Below are 23,368 nucleotides of genomic sequence, written 5' to 3' on the forward strand. Positions count from 1 at the left end.
CTCCCCGGAGTTCCGAGCGCCGCGGCCGTCGCGTCCGCCTGCCCTTAAAGGGCTGGCGCCCCAACAACTCACAGCGCGGCGTCCGGTCGCTACCACCTATCACGCCCCTCAGCCTTAGACTCTCCTCCCTTTGGGGCCGCCCCCACTGCCGGCTTCCCCTCCCTTCTTCCCATTTCCCGGCGTCTCCAGGCTCCCAGCAACCAGCCGCCTCCTCGCTCCCACGGCCCTGGCCGGCGCCCGCTGGGTCTCCGAGCCGTGCTCCTCGGCCCCTCGCGAGCTGGGGCCCCTTCCTGTGGCCCGTACCCACAACCCCCACCTCCGCGTCCCAGCCGCCTCGTCCCTTCCCGGGCCCTGGAAAGCGTGTCTGCGGCTCCAGGGAGGGGACGTTTGCTAATCTCAGGCCGGGGTTAAAGTTCTGGTCCTAGTGAGATGCTGGAAGCTGCGGCCAGAGCTGCAACTCGCCCTGGAGGTGTCTTGTCGCCTGTCGTCGCCGCCGTCGCTGCCGCCGCCACTGCCGCCCTGCCGGGGCCATGTTCGCTCTGGGCTTGCCCTTCTTGGCACTCTTGGTGGCCTCGGTCGAGAGCCATCTGGGGATTCTGGGGCCTAAGAACGTCTCGCAGAAAGACGCCGTGTTTGAGCGCATCTACGTGGATGAGGTCAACAGCGAGCTGGTCAACATCTACACCTTCAACCATACTGTGACCCGCAACCGGGTGAGGGAAGGGGCTGTGCTGGGGGCTGGTGATGGTGAGTGGGTGAGCAGCCCCGGGCTAGGCGGTCATGTCAGTCCCCGTGAACGGCCGCCCTACTGGGTTTCTCTGAACCACGCTGGACCCTCCTGCCAGCCCTTCTTCCTTTGCCACCAATGTTTTTTCTGCAGCTTCCGCTGGACAGTTTCTGAAGTTGCCTCATTCCCATCTTCTCTTTGATTCCTTCCTTTCCACCAACTGTGGTCTGAGCAGGACTGGCTTGCTCCCTACCCAACACCCAGAATCTGACAGTTCTATGGGGTCTGAGAGCTAGGGGAAGCAGGCTTGCTACTGGCCTTGGCCCAGAAAACTGCAGGGGATGAGACAGGCCCAAACTGAAGTGCTCTGCCCAGGGAAGTTATAGCTGAGTTTCCCCAGGGTGTAACTGCTGGGACTTCCCACCTTCAAAAGCCAGCTGTTTAAGTTGAAGGTGGTGAAGATACAGCCAACCTCAGGTAGGGTGGGAGGAGAGAGGGGGTTTGCCTACTGTGGAGAATCTTCCTCACCCTGATTTCTATTTCATTTCTTCCCCAACTGTGAGTTGAACATGGCCATAGATAGGTCTGGGAAGTCTAGACACCAGGCACAACTGAGATTTGGAGAACTCTTGCAGCCTGGCTGATGGTCTTAGCTCTCACCAGGACTGGATTTACTAAGAAGCGGTGGAGTTCAGAATGGGAATCTGATTTTTTTTTTTTTTTTCAGGTTAAGGAGGGATTGGGTTTCCCATGGCAGCCAGGATCTGCCTCCAGTGTCTGGTTCTCTGAAGTTTGATCTCTTTCAGCTTAGAGTCTTTTCTCTTTTTCCCCCATATCTGGGATCAACCTGAGAGCTGTGGCCTCTCCCCCTCTGGGAGTGCTGCCCTAGGGCTGGGATTCCAGCAGACCAATAACAAGAATTCCCAAGATTTACTTAGTTTTATTTTTTTCTTTAAGCTCTGACTGTGCTGTATGGTTTCCTCCATGGTGCCAAAGATATGAGTGTCTCCATTTTACAGAGGGGGAAGTTGAGGTTCAGGGATGTGAAGTGACTTCTCCACAGCCCGATCCCTTGGTCAGAGCTAAGGATAGAACTTGGCTTTCTTGGCTTTCAGCAGCCCTTGTTTCCCCACCTCCCTGCAGCTTCTGGCCGCCAGATGAGTTGAATAGGAGCTTCCTGGCTCACAAGGAAAAGATTGGGGAGTGCTTCTCTGTCTCCTTTGTCCCCGTGTGTACGTGTGTGTACATGCACCTGTGTGTGCAGGCAGGTGCGTCCCATGAACTTGGATAGCAATGGGGTGTCCTGGAGACACCTGAGGTCTCCACTATGTTTCTTGTTCTCTAAGTCCCTTCTGGAGACTGGGGGCTGCTCTGGCAGAAGAAGGGACATAGGAGCTCCCTAGCCTGACTGGGATGGGAAAAGAACAAAGCAGTTGGCTTGAGGGAGGGCAGGGCTCCCAGTCTCTGGAGCCATGTGTTCCTGTGGCGAAAGCAGAATCCCCATAGGCTTGGCTGAGGGCATTTCCATGTCATTCTGCAGACGGAAGGTGTGCGCGTGTCCGTCAACGTCCTGAACAAGCAGAAGGGGGCTCCTTTGCTGTTCGTGGTCCGCCAGAAGGAGGCGGTAGTGTCTTTCCAGGTGCCCTTAATCCTGCGAGGGATGTAAGTAGGACCTGGGGACCAGGGAGGGGCTGGGCCGAGGCCAGGCCTTGCTCAGACCCTCACTCGGGTGCTCCTCTGTTTCTCCTCCCTGTTCCCTGAGCCAGGAGGCTGGTCAGCGGCCAAGCCAGCCAGCTGCCCAGGAGCTTGTCAGCCTAGCCGGGGCTGGGAGTGGGAGGCGGTGGGATCAGAGTGGAGGAACTGGGGCCCTGCCCCTCTGGAGTGGCACGCTGGCTGTCGCAGGACCACAGTCACGTCCTGACTCTGCTCCGGGCCATAGGTTTCAGCGCAAGTACCTCTACCAAAAGGTGGAGCGCACACTGTGTCAGCCCCCCACCAAGAACGAGTCCGAGGTCCAGTTCTTCTACGTGGATGTGTCTACACTGTCACCAGTCAACACCACGTACCAGCTCCGGGTCAGCCGAATGGATGACTTCGTGCTCAGGTCTGTAGGGGAGAATGAGGGGCCACAGGACTGGCCTCCTTCGCCAGCTCCGGGGGTGACCATGAGGGCTCTCCTCTGCCCCACAGGACTGGGGAACAGTTCAGCTTCAATACCACAGCAGCCCAGCCCCAGGTAAGACCTCCCAGAGGAGAAATCGGGACGCGTGAAGTTGGGGGTGAGAGTAGTCGGCAGTCTTTGCCAGGAGTATCAGATTGGCTCTTCTCTCCATGGAGGGACTCTGGAAACAGGAGCTCTGACCCTTAGGTGGTGGTGGGGAGACAGCATGGGAGGTGCAGAGACGTGGGGACTGGCTACCTCTTGGGCACTGTCCTGAGTGCCCAGCTGAAGGTTAGGGGAGTGGGGTGCAGAAAATGGGGCTGCTTGTGGTCAAGGCCTTTCTTCCCAGAGAGCCTCCACTGCCCAACCCTGGGAGGATTCACACTGTTTCCTTCTAGAGGGGCAAAGAGAGCATCCTCATGGGATGGGGCTCTCCCCGCCCTCCCTGTGCCCTCAGTACTTCAAGTATGAGTTCCCGGAGGGAGTGGACTCAGTCATTGTCAAGGTGACCTCCAACAAGGCCTTCCCTTGCTCAGTCATCTCCATCCAGGATGTTTTGGTAAGCTGCCCATCCTTTTACTCTCCGCCAGGGGATAGCAGGGCTGCTACAGACAGGGGACAGGGCCCAGGTCTCTGCCCATCTGTCTCTCCCCCGTCCCTCTGTAGTGCCCTGTCTATGACCTGGACAACAACGTAGCCTTCATAGGCATGTACCAGACTATGACCAAGAAGGCAGCCATCACCGTACAGGTAGGAAATGCGTGTGGCCCTGTGGGGGGTGTGGCCAGGTGATTCGCTTTCCTCACCCTTGCTCCTTTCCCCTGCTCCATTCCTCCCTTCTCACAGGACTGAGTCTTAGCTTGCCAATCCCCGAGACTCTGCGTCCCTTGATATATGTGAGCATTGAATCACAATCATAATCGCTTTGGGGGACAGGAAAGAGCATAGTACCCTTTCTGGCCATCATGTCTGCTTCATCCACCACAGCATTGCTGGGAGAGGAGAGTGGCCTGGCTGATGCTGAGGGCTGCCCTTGGCACAGGCTGAAACCTGTGTTGTGGGCAGGGAGCTGGGGGACCATGTGATCACCTCATGACATCCAGTCATGCAACTGATGGAGGCACCGTGCTCCCTCCACTTCTCCTGGCTGATGCTCAGACTGTAACAGCACACCCATGGGTTCCAGGATGTTGGGGCATACCCACGTTCGCCCACCTGGCAGTAGTATAGAGGCAAGGTTTGGGCTCAGGAGCCAGATAGTCCTGGCTCTACCACTTACTAGCAGTGTGACCCTAAGCTCACTTCGGAGCCTGTTCAACAGGGATGATGGTAGTGCTTACCCATAAGGATCTTTGGGAGGATTAAGTAAAATGATATATATATACACACAAAGAGCTTAGCATAATGTCTGGCCTGAAGTAAGTATTCAGAAAAGGATGGTGCTGGTGATGACAGTCACTGTCATTGTTGTCATCACCCCCATCCTCATCCTCATCCTCATCTTGCAGCGCAAAGATTTCCCCAGCAACAGCTTCTACGTGGTGGTGGTGGTGAAGACTGAAGACCAGGCCTGTGGGGGTTCCCTGCCTTTCTACCCCTTTGTTGAAGGTAAGTTTTGTGCCCTGGGCCTGACTAACAGTGGAGAGGGCTTGGGCACTTCCGGGAAGGTAGAAGAGCCTGCGTGGCTGATTGATGGATCCGATAGGATGTGAGTTTTTGGCCCCAGACACTCCCAGACCTGGTCCCACCAATTCTAGCCAAGGTCCAGACAAGAACTTGTTTGCCCGTTTGACATTTTACTTCCAGATGAACCGGTCGATCAAGGGCATCGCCAGAAAACCCTGTCCGTGCTGGTCTCGCGAGCAGTCACTTGTGAGTGTGGGTGGCTGAGTGGAGATGGCCTGGCCTCTGGCTCTTCTTTCAGGCCTAGGGTAGGGAGTGTTCTCTGAACGGGACGGGTGAGGAGGACCTACTGGAGCAGGCTGCCGGGGTGGGAGAGGGGAGTGTTGTTGGCAGACTTGATGACGGGAGGCGGGAGGTGAGTCCCGGCACAATGCAGTACAGAGCATCATGAGTAAAGACTGAGGTGCTGAGTTCTAGATCTCTCTCTGCCACTTATAAGCAGTGTAATCTCACTGCGTTATAGTTTCCCCATCTCTATAATGGGGGCAATAGAATCTGTCCCATTAGTCTCACTGGTTTAGCACAAAATTAGTAGGAAAGTACCAGGCCTCATAGTCATGCTCAGTAAATATTTACTGAGTGATTGAATGAAGCCCTTTGTAAACTGACATGTATAAGATAAAAATAAGGGATTGTGATGGGAGGGGAAAGAAGCTGCCTCTCCTACACGGATTCTTTATTCAGCACTTCCGTGTGTCCAGTCCCCGGTCCCGTGTTCCGGCTGCTGACCTTAGGGTGTTCCCGTTTAGAGGGCCCATAGCATGTTGCTGTGCAGGGGCCTGAGGGCTTGGAGGGGCCCAGGCCTGGTCACTGTGGGCGCTCACAGTGCAGGAGGCCTCCTAGAGGGCACAGCTCCTCAGCTGTGTTTTGAAGGTTAAGTCAAGATGGCATTTTGGAGAAAGAAGTAGAGGAGAAAGTTCTAGCAGAGGAAGCCATGCACAGCTGGGTCATTCCATCCGAGGGGAGAAGCAGCGAGAGATGAGGCTGGGCCCTGTGTGCGTGGCAGGCAGCCTAGGAAAGCGTGGGCCTTTTCCCCTCCCCGCTTCCCTCCTGCAGCCGAGGCCTACGTTGGCGGTATGCTCTTCTGTCTGGGCATATTTCTCTCCTTCTACCTGCTAACCGTCCTCCTGGCCTGCTGGGAGAACTGGAGGTAAAGTGGAACCGCTGGGTCCTCCCCTGCTCTGGGATGGGTCAGCAGGGGGCGTGGGGGAAGTGGCCTGGCAGGATCTGAGCAGCCCAGATAGTCTCCATCCACGGGGCATAGGAAAGCAGGTCCCTGTTAGGGCCTGTGGTCCATGGGCCTCTCCTCTGGAAACTAACCCCTCCCCTCAACCTTCTTCCCAAGCAGGGAGACCCCACATTGCTTCCCAGCCTGGGAGGACCTCTGGGATAGTGGACAGAGGACATGGTTATGGGGTGGAGAGGGTGGAAGGCGGTCCAGCCCAGCATAGGAGGGATCCTCATCCTGCCCCTCTGGTTGGCCTCTGGATTCTGTCCCTGCAGGCAGAGAAAGAAGACCCTTCTGGTGGCTGTGGATCAAGCCTGCCCAGAAAGCGGTACCTCCAGAGGGTCTGGGTGGGGAGGGCAAAGTTTGCTCTGTGTTTTGGAGGGGAGAGTGGTGATGGTTTCTTTGGGAGTTGGAGGAGGAAGGGCCCACTGGGGGCTTCTGGATGTTCAGGTTGGGAGGAACTCTACAGATGGAAATGGGGCTGGGATAGTGTGACGTCAGTCCCTAACGTGCCTATCTTAAAGGCTGCCACTTGACTCACTCATTTTCTGGGTCTAGCTACACTGTCTGCCTCAGACAATGTGGCTCACCATCTCTGGCATTATTAACCTTTCATTCTCTTCCCCTTTCTTGTATCCCTCTCTCTCTCTCTCCTCCTTCCTGCTTGGGACCTTCTGTCTCAGCTTCTCTCCTTGGTAAGCTCCCGGCGCTGTGGGCAGAGGAGCTGGAGTCCAGAATGGGAAGGGAGGGGAAGTACAGGGGTGTCTGGGTGGGACCGGGGCAGGTGATGCTGTCTGTCCTTGCTGTCAGCTCCTTGACCTTTCTGTCTCTCGGGGGGGTGGGGGGGGGACAGGGGGTGGCAAGTGTCCTGCTGGGGCAGGTGGTGGTGGTGGTGGGAGTGCGCTGGGTTTGCTGGGATCGGTACTTATTCTTTGCCGCTGCCATGACCCCTCTGTGTCTCTCTTCTCTGGATTCTTCCCTCCCTCTTCCCCCTGGCTTTCAGCCTGTCTCTGCTTCCAAGGCTGAGGGGACCCTGACTTCTCGTTGCAGGTCACCCCCGGGTCCTGGCCGATCCCTTCCCTGGCAGCTCCCCGTACGAGGGCTACAACTACGGCTCCTTCGGTACGTGTCGGCGCTGGAGCTCGTGCCTGCCCACCCAGCCTGGTCTCCTTCGGCTGCCACCTCCATGGTGGCCTCCTCAGCGCCCCTAGGCATGGGTCCAGAGTCCCCTTCCCAGAGGTCTCTCCTGCCTGCCTCACCACTTACCATTCCCTGCAGGGAATGGTTCTGGCTCCACCGGATCCACTGACGGTCTGGTTGACAGCGCGGGCCCCGGGGACCTCTCCTACGGTTACCAGGGTGAGTGGGCCAGGCCGGGCAGAGCGGTGCAGTGCAGGGCTGGTGCTGGCTGCGTGAACTGTGATGGTGGGCGGTTGCCTCTGCTGCCAGACGCTGGAACCAGGGAAGGGCTTGCTGTCTCCCCACCCCTCTCCTCCCTCGTCCTTTCCTCCTTGGCCCCACTTCCCCGGTAACTTTCCCTTTCCTTTGAAGGGCATGAGCAGTTCAAGCGGCGCCTCCCCTTTGGCCAGATGCGGCAGCAGTGCATTGCCATGGGTAGATGTGAGGGGGGAGCACTGCTGTGCCAATCACCTCCTGCCAGGGCAGTTGACTGGAGCCAGCAGGCTCTAGGACCAGACAGATGCTTGGTGCATGGCTTCCCCATCTAATGCCAATAATTGCTAGCTTGTGTGTCTTTTGAGATAGGCAGGCACTGGCCCCTGATGCTAGCAGGCTGGCACCCCAGCTATCTCCAGGCTGCGTGTTCTGGTTTGCTGTTGTGTTTCCCAGCATTCTACTCCCTGGCTTGCTGGGGAGGGCTCGTGGGCAGGAGTGTCCTGTCCTGGTCTCTGGGGACTCTGGTCAGGCAAGGTTGCAGGAGGAATCTTCTGAAAGCATGAGAAAAGAACAAGATAAAGGAACAGGTGTTCTCCCCAGAGGCATCCTCTCACCCTTACCTGCACTCCAGGGCCCCTGGGTCTTTATCCAGTAGGGGCCAAGGCAGTGTCTTCTCAGAACACACACAGCTGGCGTCTTCTAATCAGAGTGACTTCTGATTCAGTCCTGCTGCTCGTGTCTGGGGCCCGAGGTCTGCTGGGTGTCCTGGCTGGGAAGCCCTAGCTCAGTGACGGGGCAGGGCTGGAATGGTCCCTGTTTGGTGGCCTCTTCACAGACCCCATCCTTGTTCCCCTCAAAGACTTAGGAGCACCTGATTCCTCTTTCCCAGGCCTGAGACCACCTCCACCCCAGCTCCGGGCCTACAATTTGCCTCTTACTACTGCCTAGTAATTGTGACAATTGCCCCAGGTGGGTGTGGACAGACCTTGGGTTCTGGGCCCACCAGCTAATCCTTTCCCCCTGCCTGCCTCAGACCACTCCCTTGACCCCATGGGCACTCGGCCACGACTGGACTCCATGAGCTCTGTGGAGGAGGACGACTATGACACGTTGGCCGACATCGATTCAGACAAGAATGTCATTCGCACCAAGGTCTGACACCGGGCGGGCTGGCCCTGGTCAGGGGGGGCCCAGGGAAGGGAGATTCTGTATTCAGCCCCAGCAGTGGCATGTTAGGGAAGCAAGAGGAAGAAGAGGAGGAGGAGGAGGGTGGCATGTTAGGGAAGCAAAGAGAAAGAGCTCAGCCGGGGTGGCGTGGATGCCAGGGGAACTGACCGCTCCCAGCCCTCCCAACTATTTGGCCAGCAGCAGTGGGTGAGCCCAGAGCCCTGCCCGCCGGAATCGTGGCCCCCTTATCCTCCCCTAAGCTGGGCGAGAGGGGCTTCTCCCAGGCAGTGGGGAAGGAGGCTCACTCCAGCTTCTCCCCAGCAATACCTCTACGTGGCTGACCTGGCCCGCAAGGACAAACGTGTCCTGCGGAAGAAGTACCAGATCTACTTCTGGTGAGTGGGCGGAGCAGGCCGGGCGGCACGCGGTGGTGGGGTCTCGGTTTCTCGGTCTTGCCGCCTCACTGCCGCCCTCCCACTCCTCAGGAACATCGCCACCATTGCCGTCTTCTATGCCCTTCCTGTGGTGCAGCTGGTGATCACCTACCAGACGGTGAGTGGGCAGGGGCCGGCTCCTAGGCCCGGTGCTAAGTGCTTTCGCGGGGCTGCGGGCTCGCCTCTTCCACAGTTTGGGACATGGCCCCAAGTGCAGAGCCTTCCACAGGTCACAGGTCACCGGCCCTGGGTTCCAATACCAACTCTTCCTTACCAGCTGGGTGGCCCTGAGCAAGTCACTCAACTTCCCTGAGCCTCAGTTGGTTCATCTGCACCGCGGGGGCAGCACGTGGGATTGTGGCACCTTCTCAGGTTCCCTTTCATTATGAAACAAGACTTTGTAAGTCTTGGTTTCCCTTCCTTCTTCTCTGTCCTATGGAGCATGAACCTCAGTCACAGTCATGCCTCAGGGTTTTTGGCCGCATCTAGCAAGGGTGGCGGTGACTGTACCAAAAGTGGGACTTGCTGGTGTCATTGGTGCTGGCTGTGGTGGCACCCCCTACCTGTTGCGGAACTGGTGGTGGCGCGGGCTGTGGGCTGAGCCAGGCACCCTAGCGGCCCCCCTCCCTGCTTCTGCTCCCTGCTGCAGGTGGTGAATGTCACGGGGAACCAGGACATCTGCTACTACAACTTCCTCTGCGCCCACCCGCTGGGCAACCTCAGGTGGGGATCATCTCGGGAGGCCCCCTTTCCCATCGCCCTGTGAGCCAGAGCAGGGACAGGGGCTCTGTGAATGCCCACCTCAGGTGGGAGAGCGGCCAGGGTGTGAGGCTGAGGCCATATGCCCTGTGTCATCCCTTCCAGCGCCTTCAACAACATCCTTAGCAACCTGGGCTACATCCTGCTGGGGCTGCTTTTCCTGCTCATCATCCTGCAGCGGGAGATCAACCACAACCGGGCCGTGCTGCGGAACGACCTCTACGCTCTGGTGAGGATGCCTCATTTCTAGACCCTTCCTAGCAGGCGCCTTGCTCAGCCCTGCCCTACCCAGCCCTACCCTGCCCAGCCCTACCTAGCCCTGCCCCGCCCAGACTGCCCAGCCCTGCCCTGCCCAGTCCTGCCCTGCCCAGCCTTACCCAGCCTAACCCTGCCCTGCCCAGCCCTACTCAATCCTGCCCATCCTAGCCTAGCCCAGCCCTGCCTTGCCCAGCCCTGCCCTGCCCAGCCCTGCCCAGCCTAGCCTAGCCCTGCCCTGCCAAGCCCTGCCCAGCCCTGCCCAGCCTAGTCTAGTCCAGCCCTGCCCAGCCCTGCCCAGCCTAGCCCAGCCTTGCCCTGCCCAGCCCTTCTCAGTCCTGTCCTGTCCTGCCCTGTCCTTCCCAGCCCTGCCATGCCTAGCCTAGCCTAGCCCAGCCCTGCCCTGCCCAGCCCTGCTCAGTCCTGTCCTGTCCTGCCCTGTCCTTCCCAACCCTGCCATGCCTAAGTCCCCACTCGACCCCTATCCCACCTCTCTTTCATAATCTCCCTCTTCTGGGCCCCTTCCTTCCTCCCTTCCCACCTCACCTCCCCTCTCCCTTCCCGCCTCTTTCTCCCCAACAGGAATGTGGGATCCCAAAGCACTTTGGCCTCTTCTACGCCATGGGCACGGCCCTGATGATGGAGGGGCTGCTTAGCGCTTGCTATCACGTCTGCCCCAATTATACCAATTTCCAGTTTGGTGAGCAGAGACTCCCTCTTCCTTGGCTGAACCTAGAGCAGGGACCTGCCTGAGTCCTCTACCATCCCCAGTCACCCACAGGGGTCAGGATCCCCTAGACTCTGCTGTGTGGGAGACTCTGGGCTGGGGGCTTGTGCGTGCACGATCCTCACTTGTAGAAGATAGGCGTCTGGATGCTCTTTCATTCATCTGTTGAGCATCTCCTATGGAAAGGCTTGTGCAAGCACTGAGAAAACAAAGATGATTAAGATACGGTCCCTGATCTCAGCATGCTCAGACTGAGTGGTCCTTGTCAAGGGAAGTCAGACTGTGGGTTCAGCCAGCGAGGCAGCAGTGTGGTGTGGCAGGGACAGTTAAGGAACTGGAGTTCAAGCGCCAGCCTGCCACCATCTCGCTCGATGGCCACAGTGAGGTGTGGGGCCCCTCTCTTCCGCTCTGGTCGTGCGGGCTGGGGGTCCCATGCCTGGGCTCAGTGGATATTTGTGTAGCTCACGTCCATGTCCCTCAACGTAGATACGTCGTTCATGTACATGATCGCTGGGCTCTGCATGCTGAAGCTCTACCAGAAGCGCCACCCAGACATCAATGCCAGTGCCTACAGCGCCTATGCCTGCCTGGCCATCGTCATCTTCTTTTCTGTGCTTGGCGTGGTGAGGCCCAACCCTCTCTGTTAACCCCGTGAGAAAGGTGCACGTGTGTGCACACACCCCCATCTACCCCTGCAGGAGAGATTCCTGCTCCTTCCCTAAGGTGCCTTCCTTGGGCTCCTCAGAGCACCCCAGCTCCTCTGCGCCTCCTCACCCCTGCCCTCGGTGGCCCTGACAGGTCTTCGGCAAAGGGAACACAGCATTCTGGATTGTCTTCTCGATCATTCACATCATTGCCACCCTCCTGCTCAGCACACAACTCTATTACATGGGCCGCTGGAAGCTGGGTGAGGGCACACCTGGGGCCTGCTGGGGTTTGTGGCCTCGGGGACCTGGCCTCACAGGAGACTTTGGGTTCTGCCCTCTCATGGGGGCCCTGGAGGAATCACTGGGTGCAGAATTAGATGATAAGGCTCTTGGCCTAGCTGTGCCCTCTGAAGGCCCTGGGTCCACTGGGGATGCCCACGCCCTTCAGCACCTCCCTTCTTGCAGACTCCGGGATCTGCCGTCGCATTCTCCATGTGCTCTACACAGACTGCATCCGGCAGTGCAGCGGGCCCCTCTACGTGGTACCTGCCCAGCTCCCCGGCCCCTCCTCCTCCATCTGTGCTCTTCCCTCTGGTGGGGGGCGGGGCTTGGCTGAGAGCCCAGGGGAGGGATGGGGACCCATTGACTTGGGCTTCCCTCCACTTCTCTCCCTGGCCCTCAGTTCCCGTGTCTCTGCTTCCCTCCAGGACCGCATGGTGCTGCTAGTTATGGGCAACATTATCAACTGGTCACTGTGAGTCCGGCCATTGTCTGTGTAGCCAGGCTGGGTGGACAGCTGGGGACCTGGCCAGCCACTGGCTGCCTTGGAGGCCACAGACAAATTTGGGCATAAGAAATGGGGACCGAGGAGAGAGTTGTTGGCCCCTGGGGTTCCAGAATCTTCTGTGGGCCTCTGAACCCAGCCCTACATCATAATCAGACAGGGGGTAGGGGTGAGGGAGAGCCCTTTTCTTGCTCTCTCCCTGCCCTCTGACTTTACCAGCTCCTCCTTTCCTGCCAGGGCTGCCTATGGGCTCATCATGCGTCCCAATGACTTCGCCTCCTACTTGTTGGCCATTGGCATCTGCAACCTGCTTCTTTACTTTGCCTTCTACATTATTATGAAGGTGAGTGGGGATGACTGAGCCTCCTTGGCTGGCTGTTCTGCTTCTGGGGGAAAGAGATGGGCATAGCCTGCCTGGGGCAGCACTCAGAGGCAGTGAGGATTTTTCTGTCCATCTCTCTACGCCAGTGAGTTCTGAGGAGGGGAGAGGCTAACATCTCTTGTACGTCCTCCCTGGGAGCCAGCTACATCCTAAGACCCATTTGCTGAGACCCTTCTGTGCTGGCCTGTGAAACTGGTGGCACTTCAGGCTGCAGTTGGTGGGAGCCCCGTTCAGTGCAGAAAGGGTTCAGAAGGTGGGGCTCACGTATGTGGTGGGCTTGGACCTCCGAGGGCCAGGTGCTTCCCAGGGGCCCTCATGCCATCCAGTGCGAGAGGAGCCCCCGGCCAGTGCATCCCACCAGCACGGGGCACGTGGAGGCCCAGCCAGGGCGGACATCAGGTGTGAGGACACCGGGCTGCTGGTGTAGGGCACAAGTTGAGCTGTGTAGCTGTGTGGGGTGATGGGATGAATCCAAGGCTTCCTGAAGGATCCGTCCTGAAAGCCTGGGCGGTGGCTTCAGGGGCAGGCCGGGAAGTGCGTCAGGGCCGTCCAGCTGCTCTTCCCCCTTCCCGCAGCTCCGGAGCGGGGAGAAGATCAAGCTTATCCCCCTGCTCTGCATCGTCTGCACGTCGGTGGTCTGGGGCTTTGCGCTCTTCTTCTTCTTCCAGGGACTCAGCACCTGGCAGGTGAGTCGTCCTCCTGCCAAGAGGGTGGGGGAGTCACCCACAGGCTCACCATGAGCCCACACACGGCCAGTTCTTTTTTCAAAAATGGTTTGTGAGCATCTGCCACGCTCTTTCACAGCTGCTTTCTCATTTAATTCTCCTAACATTCAACCTGCCAGCATGGAGGTACCTCTGCTTTACTCGTGAGGCAGCTGAGGCTCAGAGAGGCCAAGGGACCTGTCCAAGGTCACACAGCAGGGATTTGAAGCCAGAGATGTCAGCCTCTCCCCTCTGTGATCAGAACCAAATCTGGCAGGGTCTCTGCCTTTGAGGCACTTCTAACCTAGTTCAGGAGAGAGACGGTCCGTTCCTGGCTTGCTCTTTACAATGTGATACACGAGATGAAGGGGGTAGGCAAGACAGGCAGGGGGACGTGCAGGAGGGCAGAGGACAGGAAGGCTTCTGTGAGTTAGGAGGTCCAGGGAAGCTTCTTAGGGGAGGCAAGCCTTGCTCTTGGCCTTAGACACGCTGGGTGATGGAGAAGGGCCCTGTGGCCTAGACATGTTGTGACTTGAATAATGAGGCAGAGGCAGCCTTGGGGTCAGTGAATGCATTCACTTGGGAGCCAAGTGGAGACTGTGAGCTCCTTGAGGGCAGGGCAGGTCTTCTCTGGTCATCTCTGCAGCCTCAGCGGGTGACTCTGGTAGCCCCAGACACACAGTGAGGCCCAGCTGGTGTTTGCTGGACGGACGTTATGGGGAGAGCGTGGAGGACCTTGAGTGCTGTGGGTCATGGCCCACAGGTCATGGCTCCTGTCGTCCTTGGGCAGGGCTGTGACCTGACAATAGTGCTTTGGAGAGAAAGCGGGCCTGGGGAGCCCTGGAGGACCGCTTAGAGCAGGGGGCGGAGTCCAAGGCAGGGAACGGACTCAGGAAGCTTTGGCGGCCTTCTGGTCCTTCAAGGGAACCCCGACCAGCATTCTTAGGGAGAAATTTGCAACAAAAGGTCAAATTCTTAGATGTGGGAGACGGGGGTGGGGTGGGCAAGGAGTAAGCCAGAAAGAGGGTGCTCTTCTGCCTGGGCTGGCGCCGAGAACAGAGAGTGCCCGGGGGAGATGGGAGCAGGGCTGGCCCAGCCGCATGGGGGCCCTGTCAGCGGGCAGCTCATCCCCTTCCTCCGCAGAAAACCCCCGCAGAGTCGCGGGAGCACAACCGGGACTGCATCCTCCTCGACTTCTTTGATGACCACGACATCTGGCACTTCCTCTCCTCCATTGCCATGTTTGGGTCGTTCCTGGTGCGTGGGACTCATGTGGCTGGAGACAGGAGGCGGGGAGGCTGGAGACAGGAGGTGGAGGTGGCCTCCTGTCCTGTGCTTGACTCCGCATCCCCCTCAGGTATTGCTGACACTTGATGACGACCTGGACACCGTGCAGCGGGACAAGATCTACGTCTTCTAGCAGGAGCTGGGCCCCTTGCTTCACTCATGGGACTCTGAGCTCCTTGGCTGCACTGCCCAGAGCTTGCGTAGCGCCAGGGATGTGAGTCCCAGCCCTGCTGCCCAGTGCCGGGTGGCAGTGGGACAGCAAGGTCTAGCCCAGGCTTGGCCGTGGACAGTCACGGGGGTGGCCTTGAGCCTTGCTCCTTCCCTCTGCTGGGGAGGAAGCCTGCTTCCCCAAAAACCCTGGATGTTGGCCAAATTGCTGCTTTCTTCTCAGTGTTGGGACCTTCCATGGGTCCCTGTCCATCGGCTCTCCGTTTATCCTTCTGCAGGAGGAAGGAGGGAAGTGTTCCCTGTCCATCTCATGCCTTGTATTCTGCTCGTCACTCCACTGCCCTCCAGTCTGGGACCCAAAGCGCTTTCTCGTCCCTGAGCTCCCACTCAGGGCCTTGGTCTGGGGCCTGATTCCCTGTCCTGCACCTGGGCTCGCTCCACTTCTCTTTGGGTCTGTCCCTGGCTGCCATCACTGCCCAATCCTGTCAGCCAGGATGGATGGGGGTGTAGGATTCTGGGGGCTGGCCAGCTGGTGCCAGGCTTTTGGTGCTAAGGCCTCCAAGGGCCCCCGGGCAGTGCTGCCCCCTCCCCCTGTGCTCAGGGCTGGCGCTTTAGCAATGAGGGTCAGCCCACATGGGAGAACCGCCTTTAATCTGAAGGACTGAATTCAGAGGTCACTTTCCTATCCCATCAGCCCCCAGACTGATGTTGGCATCAAGACTGGAAGGAAAAAGTAACTCATCTTTTTCCTTCCTTTTTCTTTCCAGGCCCTTAGTCCTGCCAAACCCCAGACAGGGGCCTTTCAGTGCCATCGACACTGCCCAAGAATGTCTAGAGGCAAGGAGGGGACACAAAGCCTGGCCTGCCTCCTCCATGGTCACAGGGGCCCCAGTGCCTGTCTTAGAACGGGGCTCAGGGAAGGGACATGGTAACTTCCCTCCATGTCCCAGTCCAGCCTCACTCTAGGATGCAGGGCTGGCTTCTAAGTTTCCGTCCAGTCTTCAGCCGAGTTCTGTGTCAGTCACATACACACACACATATGAAACCTTGGAGTTTACACTGAGTGGCCCCAGCTCTGGTTCTCCTGGCTACTCTGGGCCTTGGATCCCTCCCTCTACCTGGTCTGTTTCAGATGCCAAGGTTGGGGGAGGTTAGATCCGGCCTTTGCCTGGGGCATGGGAATGTGTTTTATGCTCCCCAGTTTGTTTTTGTAGCTCTCCCTTGGGCTGGGGAGAGGAGGTGGGTCTGGATCTTTTTTTCAGAGCTCTATTTAATGTCTGTTTCCATGCTATGGTTGCATTTCTGTTTTCTATGAATGAGTCTGCATTCAATTAAAGAAACAACCAGATGCAGTTCTTGGGCCCCTCTTTGCTCCCTCTTCCTGGGTAGAGCTATTGAAAATGAGGGGTGAGGCCGGGAACCATTTCCCAGGCCTTCTGGTCTACCTTTCTCTTCCAAGCCCCAGTCCCTTGAAACACCCACACTTTTCCTCTCCTTTGAGCAATGGCATCAATTCAGTTTAGAAGGGGCCTGCTCCATGCTAGGTGTCATATGGGTGGGAAGGCTAGTGTAGTGAAAAAGCCTTAGCTATGCCGTCTCACCTCAGATCCCTCCTTACCTGGCAGATGGCAGCGGCCTCTGCCCACCTGGTCCCCATCCACCAATCAGGCCAGCTTCACTTCTGACCTGAGTGCCTCTCAGCTTGGCAGGCTGCTGGCAGGGGCAGTGCTCCCTGACTTAAAGGTCAGGACAGTGACTTTAATGGACAGGAGCATGTGAGCCGAGGCCAGGGTGGTGCTTGGGGAACACAAGATGGTGTTGGGTGGTGGGTGAGTGGACACGTGGATGATGGGCAGGCTCCAAGAGGAGGGAGCTTTGAAATGACCCTGGAAGGTTGATTTAGGTTTTGGCAGGCTAAAGAGGACGAGATGGGGAGTGGAGCCGAGTGCGGTTAGGAAGTTAGTGAATTCAGGACACAGGCAGAGGTCGGGGCTCCTCTCCCTGATCTTCCCAGCATACAACACTAGGGGGCGCTGTAGTTCCGCGTCTCTGGGCTCTGGCGTCTGGAGGCTGGCTGAGGTTGATAGGCCTTCCCCTGACTGCCTGACCTGGCTGCCCCTCCTGGTGATGCCAGGCGTGTGTGTGGTGGACAGTGTTAGGGCCCCCCTACCAGGCTGCCCTAGGATGGGGTGGTGCCACAGCCCCACTGGATTCTCTCCAGACCTCCTGTCCCTTCCTAGATCACTGAAGCAAGATGTGAATTGCTCTCCCTCCTGGGTGATAGGTTCCAGTCTGTTTTCCAGGGTAGGTAGGGACTATTTAAAAGGGAGGGAGGGGAGAAGGTATAGCTCAAATGGTAGAGTGAGTGCATACACGAGGTCCTGGGTTCAATCCCCAGTACCTCCTCTAAAAAATAAATAAATCTAATTACCTCCTCCTATCAAAAAAAAAAAAAAAAATTAAAAGGGAAGGAGGGATGATAGCAGCTTCTGAGCTTCCTACCCCAGTGTCAGTGTCTCAGGTCCTAGAGGCCCTCTGGGTTGGGGCCAGGGTTGACTGAGCTGCTGCTGCATCCTCAATTCCCACCCGCGACTAAAGCATGTGACTCAAGACCCACTCCAACTGCAAATTTTCAATCTGAGCAGGTGCCACGCGGCAGGGGGTAAACAGGGACGCCCAGGTTCTGCCACTCAGGACCCACCACGTGGCCTTGGGTAAGATGCATTCCCAGCCTTTGTTTCCTCATTTGTAAAATGGGGCAGTAATTGCGCTGTCACGATGGTGCTGTGAGTATAAAAGGAGCGCGTTTGCAGAGTGCCTGGCATGTAGCCGGTCCTCAGTAAAGGTGAGTTCCTGTCTCCCACTGGAGCTAAAAGGCCCAGAAAGAGGGAAGAGAGGGTGGCTGGTGAGCCCCACGAACCTCAGGGCGGGACCCCCCGGGACCCCCCCCCCCAGCCTCTTTCCTCTTTCTCTGGACAGCCCCTCTTTTCTCGCCCTCCCCTCAAGCTCGGAGGCAGGGAACAGTGTCAAAGGAGCAGCCCTAGGCCCCGGACGGCAGGGAAAGCCTTCATGGTCCTGTCCATAAAAGGCTTTTCCCGGCCGTTCCCCGCCGGCAGCGCGGCCCCGCCCCCGCCGGCTCCATCTCCAAAGCACGCGGAGAATGTCTCGGGCAGCCCCCGGTAGACTGCTCCAACTTGGTGTCTTTCCCCAAATATGGAGCCTGTGTGGAGTCACTGGGGGAAATGGGGGTGGAGAAGGAGCCGGTTTCCTCTAGCAGGGAGGGGGCCGGGGTGAGCCGGCGGGGGAGGCTGACATCACTGCGGCAGCGGCCCTTTAAACCCCTCACCCAGCCAGCGCCCCATCCTGTCTGTCCAAGTCCAGGCAGAGCTCACTCCTTCCTGCGAGCCCCAGGAACCCCTGTAAGTGCATTTGTCCCGGGGTTGGAAGGGAGTTGGGCTGGGGCTTGGCAGTAGCAGTGGGTATATTGCAGGAAGGGCTCCTGGACTCCCCGGCTGGGGAAGCCCACCCTCTGAGTCAGTGTGCTTTCCTAATCTCCACCTGGGGAAGTGGTCCTGGCTTGATGGGTGGGATGGGGTTCCTAGCGTCCTGTATCTCTCAGACTGGGCAGCCTTGGGCTCACTGAAATGCCCAGGGTGACTTGGCTGGTGCAGAGGGATTGACAGTGGGAACCTGGGACCTGGGGTGAGAGGAAGGCTCCCCATTTTCAGCCATAGTCACACCCATGGAGGGTGTGATAAGGTCAAGGTGGTGTTGGTTTAGACCCAAGGCTTGTGATCTGCTGTCCGTCTAGGAGGATGTCTGAGGAGGTGAGGAGGTGTGGTACACTACTGCTGGAGAGCAGTGTCCCGCTGGTGGGTCCCCACAGCCTGAGCAGAATAGGCGAGCCCCTGGGTAGCCACTGGGGCAGCGGGAAGGACACAAGACTCGCATTCTGCAACAGGCTGGGGTGGCAGGGTGCAGGGACAGTGGGAGAGTTGCTTTACCAGGCACACAGCCCCCTCCATACTAAATGGGAGGTCACCCCACCACAGGCAGAGGAGTGGGGTTGGGCACTGCCAGGAGCTTTGGAGTGATGGCCTGGGTGATGCAGACAGAAAGAACCCAGCAGGGCCCTCCCGAAGGGTCTGGCTGGCTCCCCTCAGAGGTTGCTATTCAAAGGGTAGCAGTGAGTAGGATAGGTCTCCTCTGTCCCCAGAATTTAGATGAGCCACCCCTCCTGCCACCTCAGATCCACATGTGTTCATGCTGTGTTTTGTTCTGAAGAGAGAAGGGGCAGAGCAGTCCTGCAGGGACCCCTAGTTCTGCCAGTTTTTCGGGTTCCTGCTGGTAGGAGGTGCCCGCTGCTCCTTTGCAGCTGGACTGTGTTCTTTCTCTTGGGAGGGGAGGCTGGTGGGAGCCACAGGGCAGAAGGGATCAAAGCAGAGCATCGGGCTGCCCTGTCCACCCTGTCCCAGGAGCCTTGGCCTAGAAAGGCCCCTGGGTGGGCTCGCCTGCCACCATCACTCTCTCCCTCCCCGGTCTCCAGCAGCAACAACGTGGGACTCGGAGGTCTTCATCAGACGCTGCTGAGGGATTTCTGGGAACCCACCACTTTCAGACTATGCACCAGGAGGGAGGAGGGTGGGGGAGGGGTGTCTTTCACCCCTTCTCCTTTGTTCTGATCAAAATCCAAATGTTGTCTCTGAATCTAGGGGCTGTGACTTTGTGTACTTGTCACTGTGAGCCTTGACTGTCCTGAATCTCCTGAGACTGAAAGCTGGGGTGGGCGACACACTCTGCTGGCACCCTGTTCCTCACATGCCCAGCGCAAAGTCTGGGAGGGGAAGGCAGATGGGAGGGTAGGTGGGGAGAGGAACACCAGGAGGGCTGGGTCTGGAAGGGGGGTGGTGCCTGGACCACAGGGATGCCCGCTGTCTGCCTGGGATGGTGGGGGTGAAGGCTGAGATGAGGAGGGAGGGTAGGAGGCCAGGATGAAGGAGGGGCTGAAATCTCCTGGCCCCAGCTGCTTGTGTGTTTTGACCACAGTTCTTTGCCCAGGAGTCCTTGCGTGGTTGGGAAGCAGGGATGAGACACACAGCAGGGAGGGAAAGGGAGGGACTTGGCCTTCGGATTCTTTGGCATGCTGGCTGGGAGAGGGGTGGTGGTGCTCTGAGAACCATATCCTCAGAGATGGCCTGGCCCTCATTTTACAAATAAGGAAACAGGCTCAGAGAGAAGCGAGTTGCCCAATGGTTGGAATTTAGAGGAGCCCTTCTCTGTGTTCTTTCTCTCAAACTTTGTTGTACCCTCAGGGAATGATTCTGAACAGGGGTGGGGACTGGAGCGGAAAGAACACTGTTTTTTACCACTTGATGAGGGGCCGGCTTTCTCAGGTCACCACCAGGAAACTGGCTTTAAGGAGCTCAGCTGAGGGACAGGCAGTGTGTTAGGAAGTCACCGGCAGTTCCCAGCCCTCTGAGGGAGATAACATTACCCTCACTGCACAGACGGAGAATTTGAGCTCAGAAAAGTTGTCAGCTGTGGGGAAAGAAGGGTGGGGCACGTGGGGTTGGCAGCTGAGCTGGGACATGTGAAGTGATGATGTCACTGCCTCCCATGGGGGTGGGTGAGGGCAGGGGCTCAGCTGACAGGAGATGGAGTGGAGAGGGGACCTGACTGACTACCTCCATCCTCTGACCATCCTCTTCCTCCCAACCTCTGATCTCCCTCAGGCCAGGGGATGGTTTGGCCTCATTTTGTTCCTCTTTGAAAGGGCTCTTCCGATGGACTCTAGGCGATGCCTGTGGCCAGGTCAGGTTCCTCTTGACCAGCCACACCCATGCCTACCCAGCGGCCTACCTACCTGGCCCTCCTCCTGCGGGGCCTCCCCCCAACCCCACCGCCTCCATTAGTGGGGCTTTCCTGAGCAGGGCCAGCCCCAGGCCCTAGGGCAGCAGCTGCTGCTGAGCTGGACAGGGTGGGCTTCCCAGGCTCTGGTGGGCAGATTCTTGGCTCATATCCCCAGAGGACTTGGGCTTCCTGATGACTCAAGCAACCAGACTGGTGAGAGCTTGAGGGCACCAGGGGAAGTCGATGGGGATACCAGCTCGCAGGCCCTCTCTGTCTCTCATCTGCTTCCCCTGAGGAAATGCAGCTTCTTGGCTCAAAGCTCTTGGGCTTTGCTGGCTGCCCAGCCCTTACCAGGGGTGGGCAAGCTTCAGCCCCTGTAGCTGCGGGCAGAGGCTGAGCTGACCAGCAAAAAGCTGGCGTTTTGGAGTTTCCGCTTCTGGGCAAGAGGATAAAGTCGGGAGAGGAGTTAAGAGCTGGACGAACCTCATAACTTCAGGGAGAGCCAACAAACCACCTCCATACCCGGCTGGACAAAGTCATCTGCTGGCTTTATTTTGGGGGAGAGCATGGCCTCTTCCAGAAGGCCTCTCTAGTACCTGTGTGGCCAGTCTTGGGAGAGAAAGAATGCTCTAGACCAGGGCTTGTCAAACCCACAGGTTAAATGCAGCCTGTCATCTGTTTGTGTAAATAAAGTTTTATTGGAACCTGGCCACACATTGTTTAGGGTCATTTGTCTAAGGCTGCTTTGATTCTGCAATGGCAGAGAACTTATGGCCTGCAAAGCCTAAAATATAACTGTCAGTAAAATGACTGGTTATTTACAAAAAAAAAGCTTACTAACTCCTGCCCTAGATTGCCAAAAGTCTAGTCTCCCAAGTTTAGAGAGGCTCCCAGGACTGAGGGGATGAGTGTGGCTGGTGAACAATGCCATGGAAACAGTCAGGAAGCAAGGGGAGGCAGACACCGGCTTGCCCCCCGACAAAGCTGGAAGGCCTGCCCGGCACAAGTGACAGCAGAGATGTTCTCTACCCTCTGGCCCTCTCCCTTCTCTGGTCTGTGCTGCTTTAGCTCCCCACCAACATGGCCAACAAGGGTCCTTCCTACGGCATGAGCCGCGAGGTGCAATCCAAAATTGAGAAGAAGTACGATGAGGAGCTGGAGGAGCGGCTGGTGGAGTGGATCATAGTGCAGTGCGGCCCTGACGTGGGGCGCCCAGACCGCGGGCGCCTGGGCTTCCAGGTCTGGCTGAAGAATGGCGTGGTGAGTGGCACCTGGGCAGGGGGCTGGGGCTGTGCAGGAGCTGTGGGGCAGGCCCCCTGAACCCCCGAGCCGAGGGCCAAGCAACCTTCTCTGCCTGGCAGATTCTGAGCAAGCTGGTCAACAGCCTGTATCCTGATGGCTCCAAGCCAGTGAAGGTGCCCGAGAACCCGCCCTCCATGGTCTTCAAGCAGATGGAGCAGGTGGCTCAGTTCCTGAAGGCGGCTGAGGACTATGGCGTCACCAAGACTGACATGTTCCAGACTGTTGACCTCTTTGAAGGTACAGAGAGAAGAGGGGCAGAGGAGGCAGGGGGAGGACAGGAGGCTGAGGCAGGGGTGAGGGATGATCAAACCTGCCACGACCACGATGACAGATCTGCATAGCAGGAATGGGAAACACCGAGACAACACCACAGCCACGAGGGCCTCCTTCCATTTTAGGACAAATTTTTCCCCTGGGTTGTCTGTTTTTTCTGAGGTGTGGGCAGGCCCTGCCTTGGAGTCCTGTTTTCACAGTCCTGAAGGTCGTCCCCTCTCCCCACTTTCACAGGCAAAGACCTGGCAGCAGTGCAGAGGACCCTGATGGCCCTGGGCAGCTTGGCAGTGACCAAGAACGATGGACACTACCGTGGAGATCCCAACTGGTTTATGAAGTACGTGGCCACCAGGGTCTCCCTGCGTCCTGAGCTCGGGTCTCTCCACGAGATGGGCAGTGGCCTGGGCTAACCCATTAGTGCAGTGATTTGGGGAAGCTGATAGCCAGGAAGGTATGAAGGGAAGGTCTAGGATGGGGGGAATGGGACCCTAATACTTCTTGACTCGGCCCTTTCCACTCTCCTGTCTCAGCCAGTATCTCGCCTGTGCTGAGGAACAAGCTAGATTAAGGAAGCCAGAGCAGTGGGACAGGGAGGCACTGGGATCGGGCTAGGAGGTAGCCTAGGGAACAAAACACAGGTGGAAAATGCACAGTCCTGGCAAGTCTTTGTCCTGGTTCCTCCTCTTCTAGGAAAGCCCAGGAGCATAAGAGGGAATTCACAGAGAGCCAGCTGCAGGAGGGAAAGCATGTCATTGGTCTACAGATGGGCAGCAACAGAGGGGCCTCTCAGGCCGGCATGACGGGCTACGGACGACCTCGGCAGATCATCAGTTAGAGGGGGCGGGCCGGCCCCCAGCCCGGCCCCTGCCCAGCTCGCTGGCCGCAGCCATCCCGCCTAGCCCGCCTCACCAGCACCCGTGTAGCTCCTTCAGCCCCGGCCAAGCTTCGAGGCTCTGTCACTGAGCAAAGGTGACTGCACTTGGGCAGCTCGCCCCCACTCCTCAGCCCAACTTCTCATCCCCAAGCACTGCTCCCCTGGCCCACCTCCGGGCTCCCCCGCTGGCTCAACTGTCTCCCCATCCCGGGCTGAGCGGGGAGACGTGGGCTGGGGGTGGCCTGGGTGTGGGCAGGTCCACTGTCCTTGTTGGCAACAGATGCCAATTGAAGGAAACCCGGCCCAAACTCCCCCTGTTCTTTGCTGGAATATTTTGGGGGTTGAAATTTAAAAAGAAAAAAAAAGTATACATCAATCTTTTCTCAGGTCTGGCTGGCAGAGTCTGATTTGCCCTTGTCACTTCTGTTCTGGTTCCAGGAAATCTGAGTAGGGAACAGGCGGGCAGCTCAGGTGTACGTGTGTTCCTGGCTGCTGCCCTCTGAGGGAGCCCTTGCACTCCAGGATGCCAGAGGGTGGAAGAGGAGAGTGACTGTTGGGGAC

The 23,368-nt window shown here is 57.9% G+C and overlaps 2 protein-coding genes across 3 annotated transcripts; both read left to right on the forward strand.

The window, feature by feature from the left end:
• On the forward strand, positions 1-15,860 carry SIDT2 (SID1 transmembrane family member 2). 2 transcript variants are annotated; one of them, XM_010981404.3, is made up of 26 exons: positions 1-713; positions 2,268-2,389; positions 2,667-2,831; positions 2,918-2,963; positions 3,346-3,447; positions 3,555-3,638; positions 4,397-4,496; positions 4,695-4,760; positions 5,628-5,721; positions 6,075-6,127; positions 6,850-6,921; positions 7,078-7,158; positions 8,228-8,346; positions 8,683-8,756; positions 8,847-8,913; positions 9,445-9,518; positions 9,660-9,783; positions 10,392-10,509; positions 11,023-11,159; positions 11,335-11,443; positions 11,649-11,725; positions 11,891-11,937; positions 12,205-12,310; positions 12,925-13,035; positions 14,197-14,310; positions 14,411-15,860. In XM_010981404.3, the coding sequence occupies exons 1-26, from the start codon at positions 531-533 to the stop codon at positions 14,471-14,473; spliced, it is 2,508 nt and encodes an 835-aa protein (XP_010979706.3). In that variant the 5' UTR covers positions 1-530; the 3' UTR covers positions 14,474-15,860. The 2 variants fall into 2 exon arrangements, with proteins under 2 accessions (XP_010979706.3, XP_064338149.1); XM_064482079.1 differs by lacking the exons at positions 1-713; positions 2,268-2,389 and having other exon boundaries at positions 2,741-2,831; positions 3,287-3,447.
• A 1,916-nt stretch (positions 15,861-17,776) lies between these two features.
• On the forward strand, positions 17,777-23,193 carry TAGLN (transgelin). Its single transcript, XM_010981405.3, has 5 exons — positions 17,777-17,927; positions 21,427-21,618; positions 21,720-21,897; positions 22,168-22,270; positions 22,624-23,193. Exons 2-5 carry the CDS (start codon positions 21,439-21,441, stop codon positions 22,766-22,768), a joined length of 606 nt encoding a protein of 201 aa, XP_010979707.1. The 5' UTR covers positions 17,777-17,927; positions 21,427-21,438; the 3' UTR covers positions 22,769-23,193.
• The last annotated feature ends 175 nt before the right edge of the window (positions 23,194-23,368 follow it).

This window comes from Camelus dromedarius, chromosome 34 (assembly GCF_036321535.1).
Source record: "Camelus dromedarius isolate mCamDro1 chromosome 34, mCamDro1.pat, whole genome shotgun sequence".
Taxonomy (NCBI): domain Eukaryota; kingdom Metazoa; phylum Chordata; class Mammalia; order Artiodactyla; family Camelidae; genus Camelus; species Camelus dromedarius.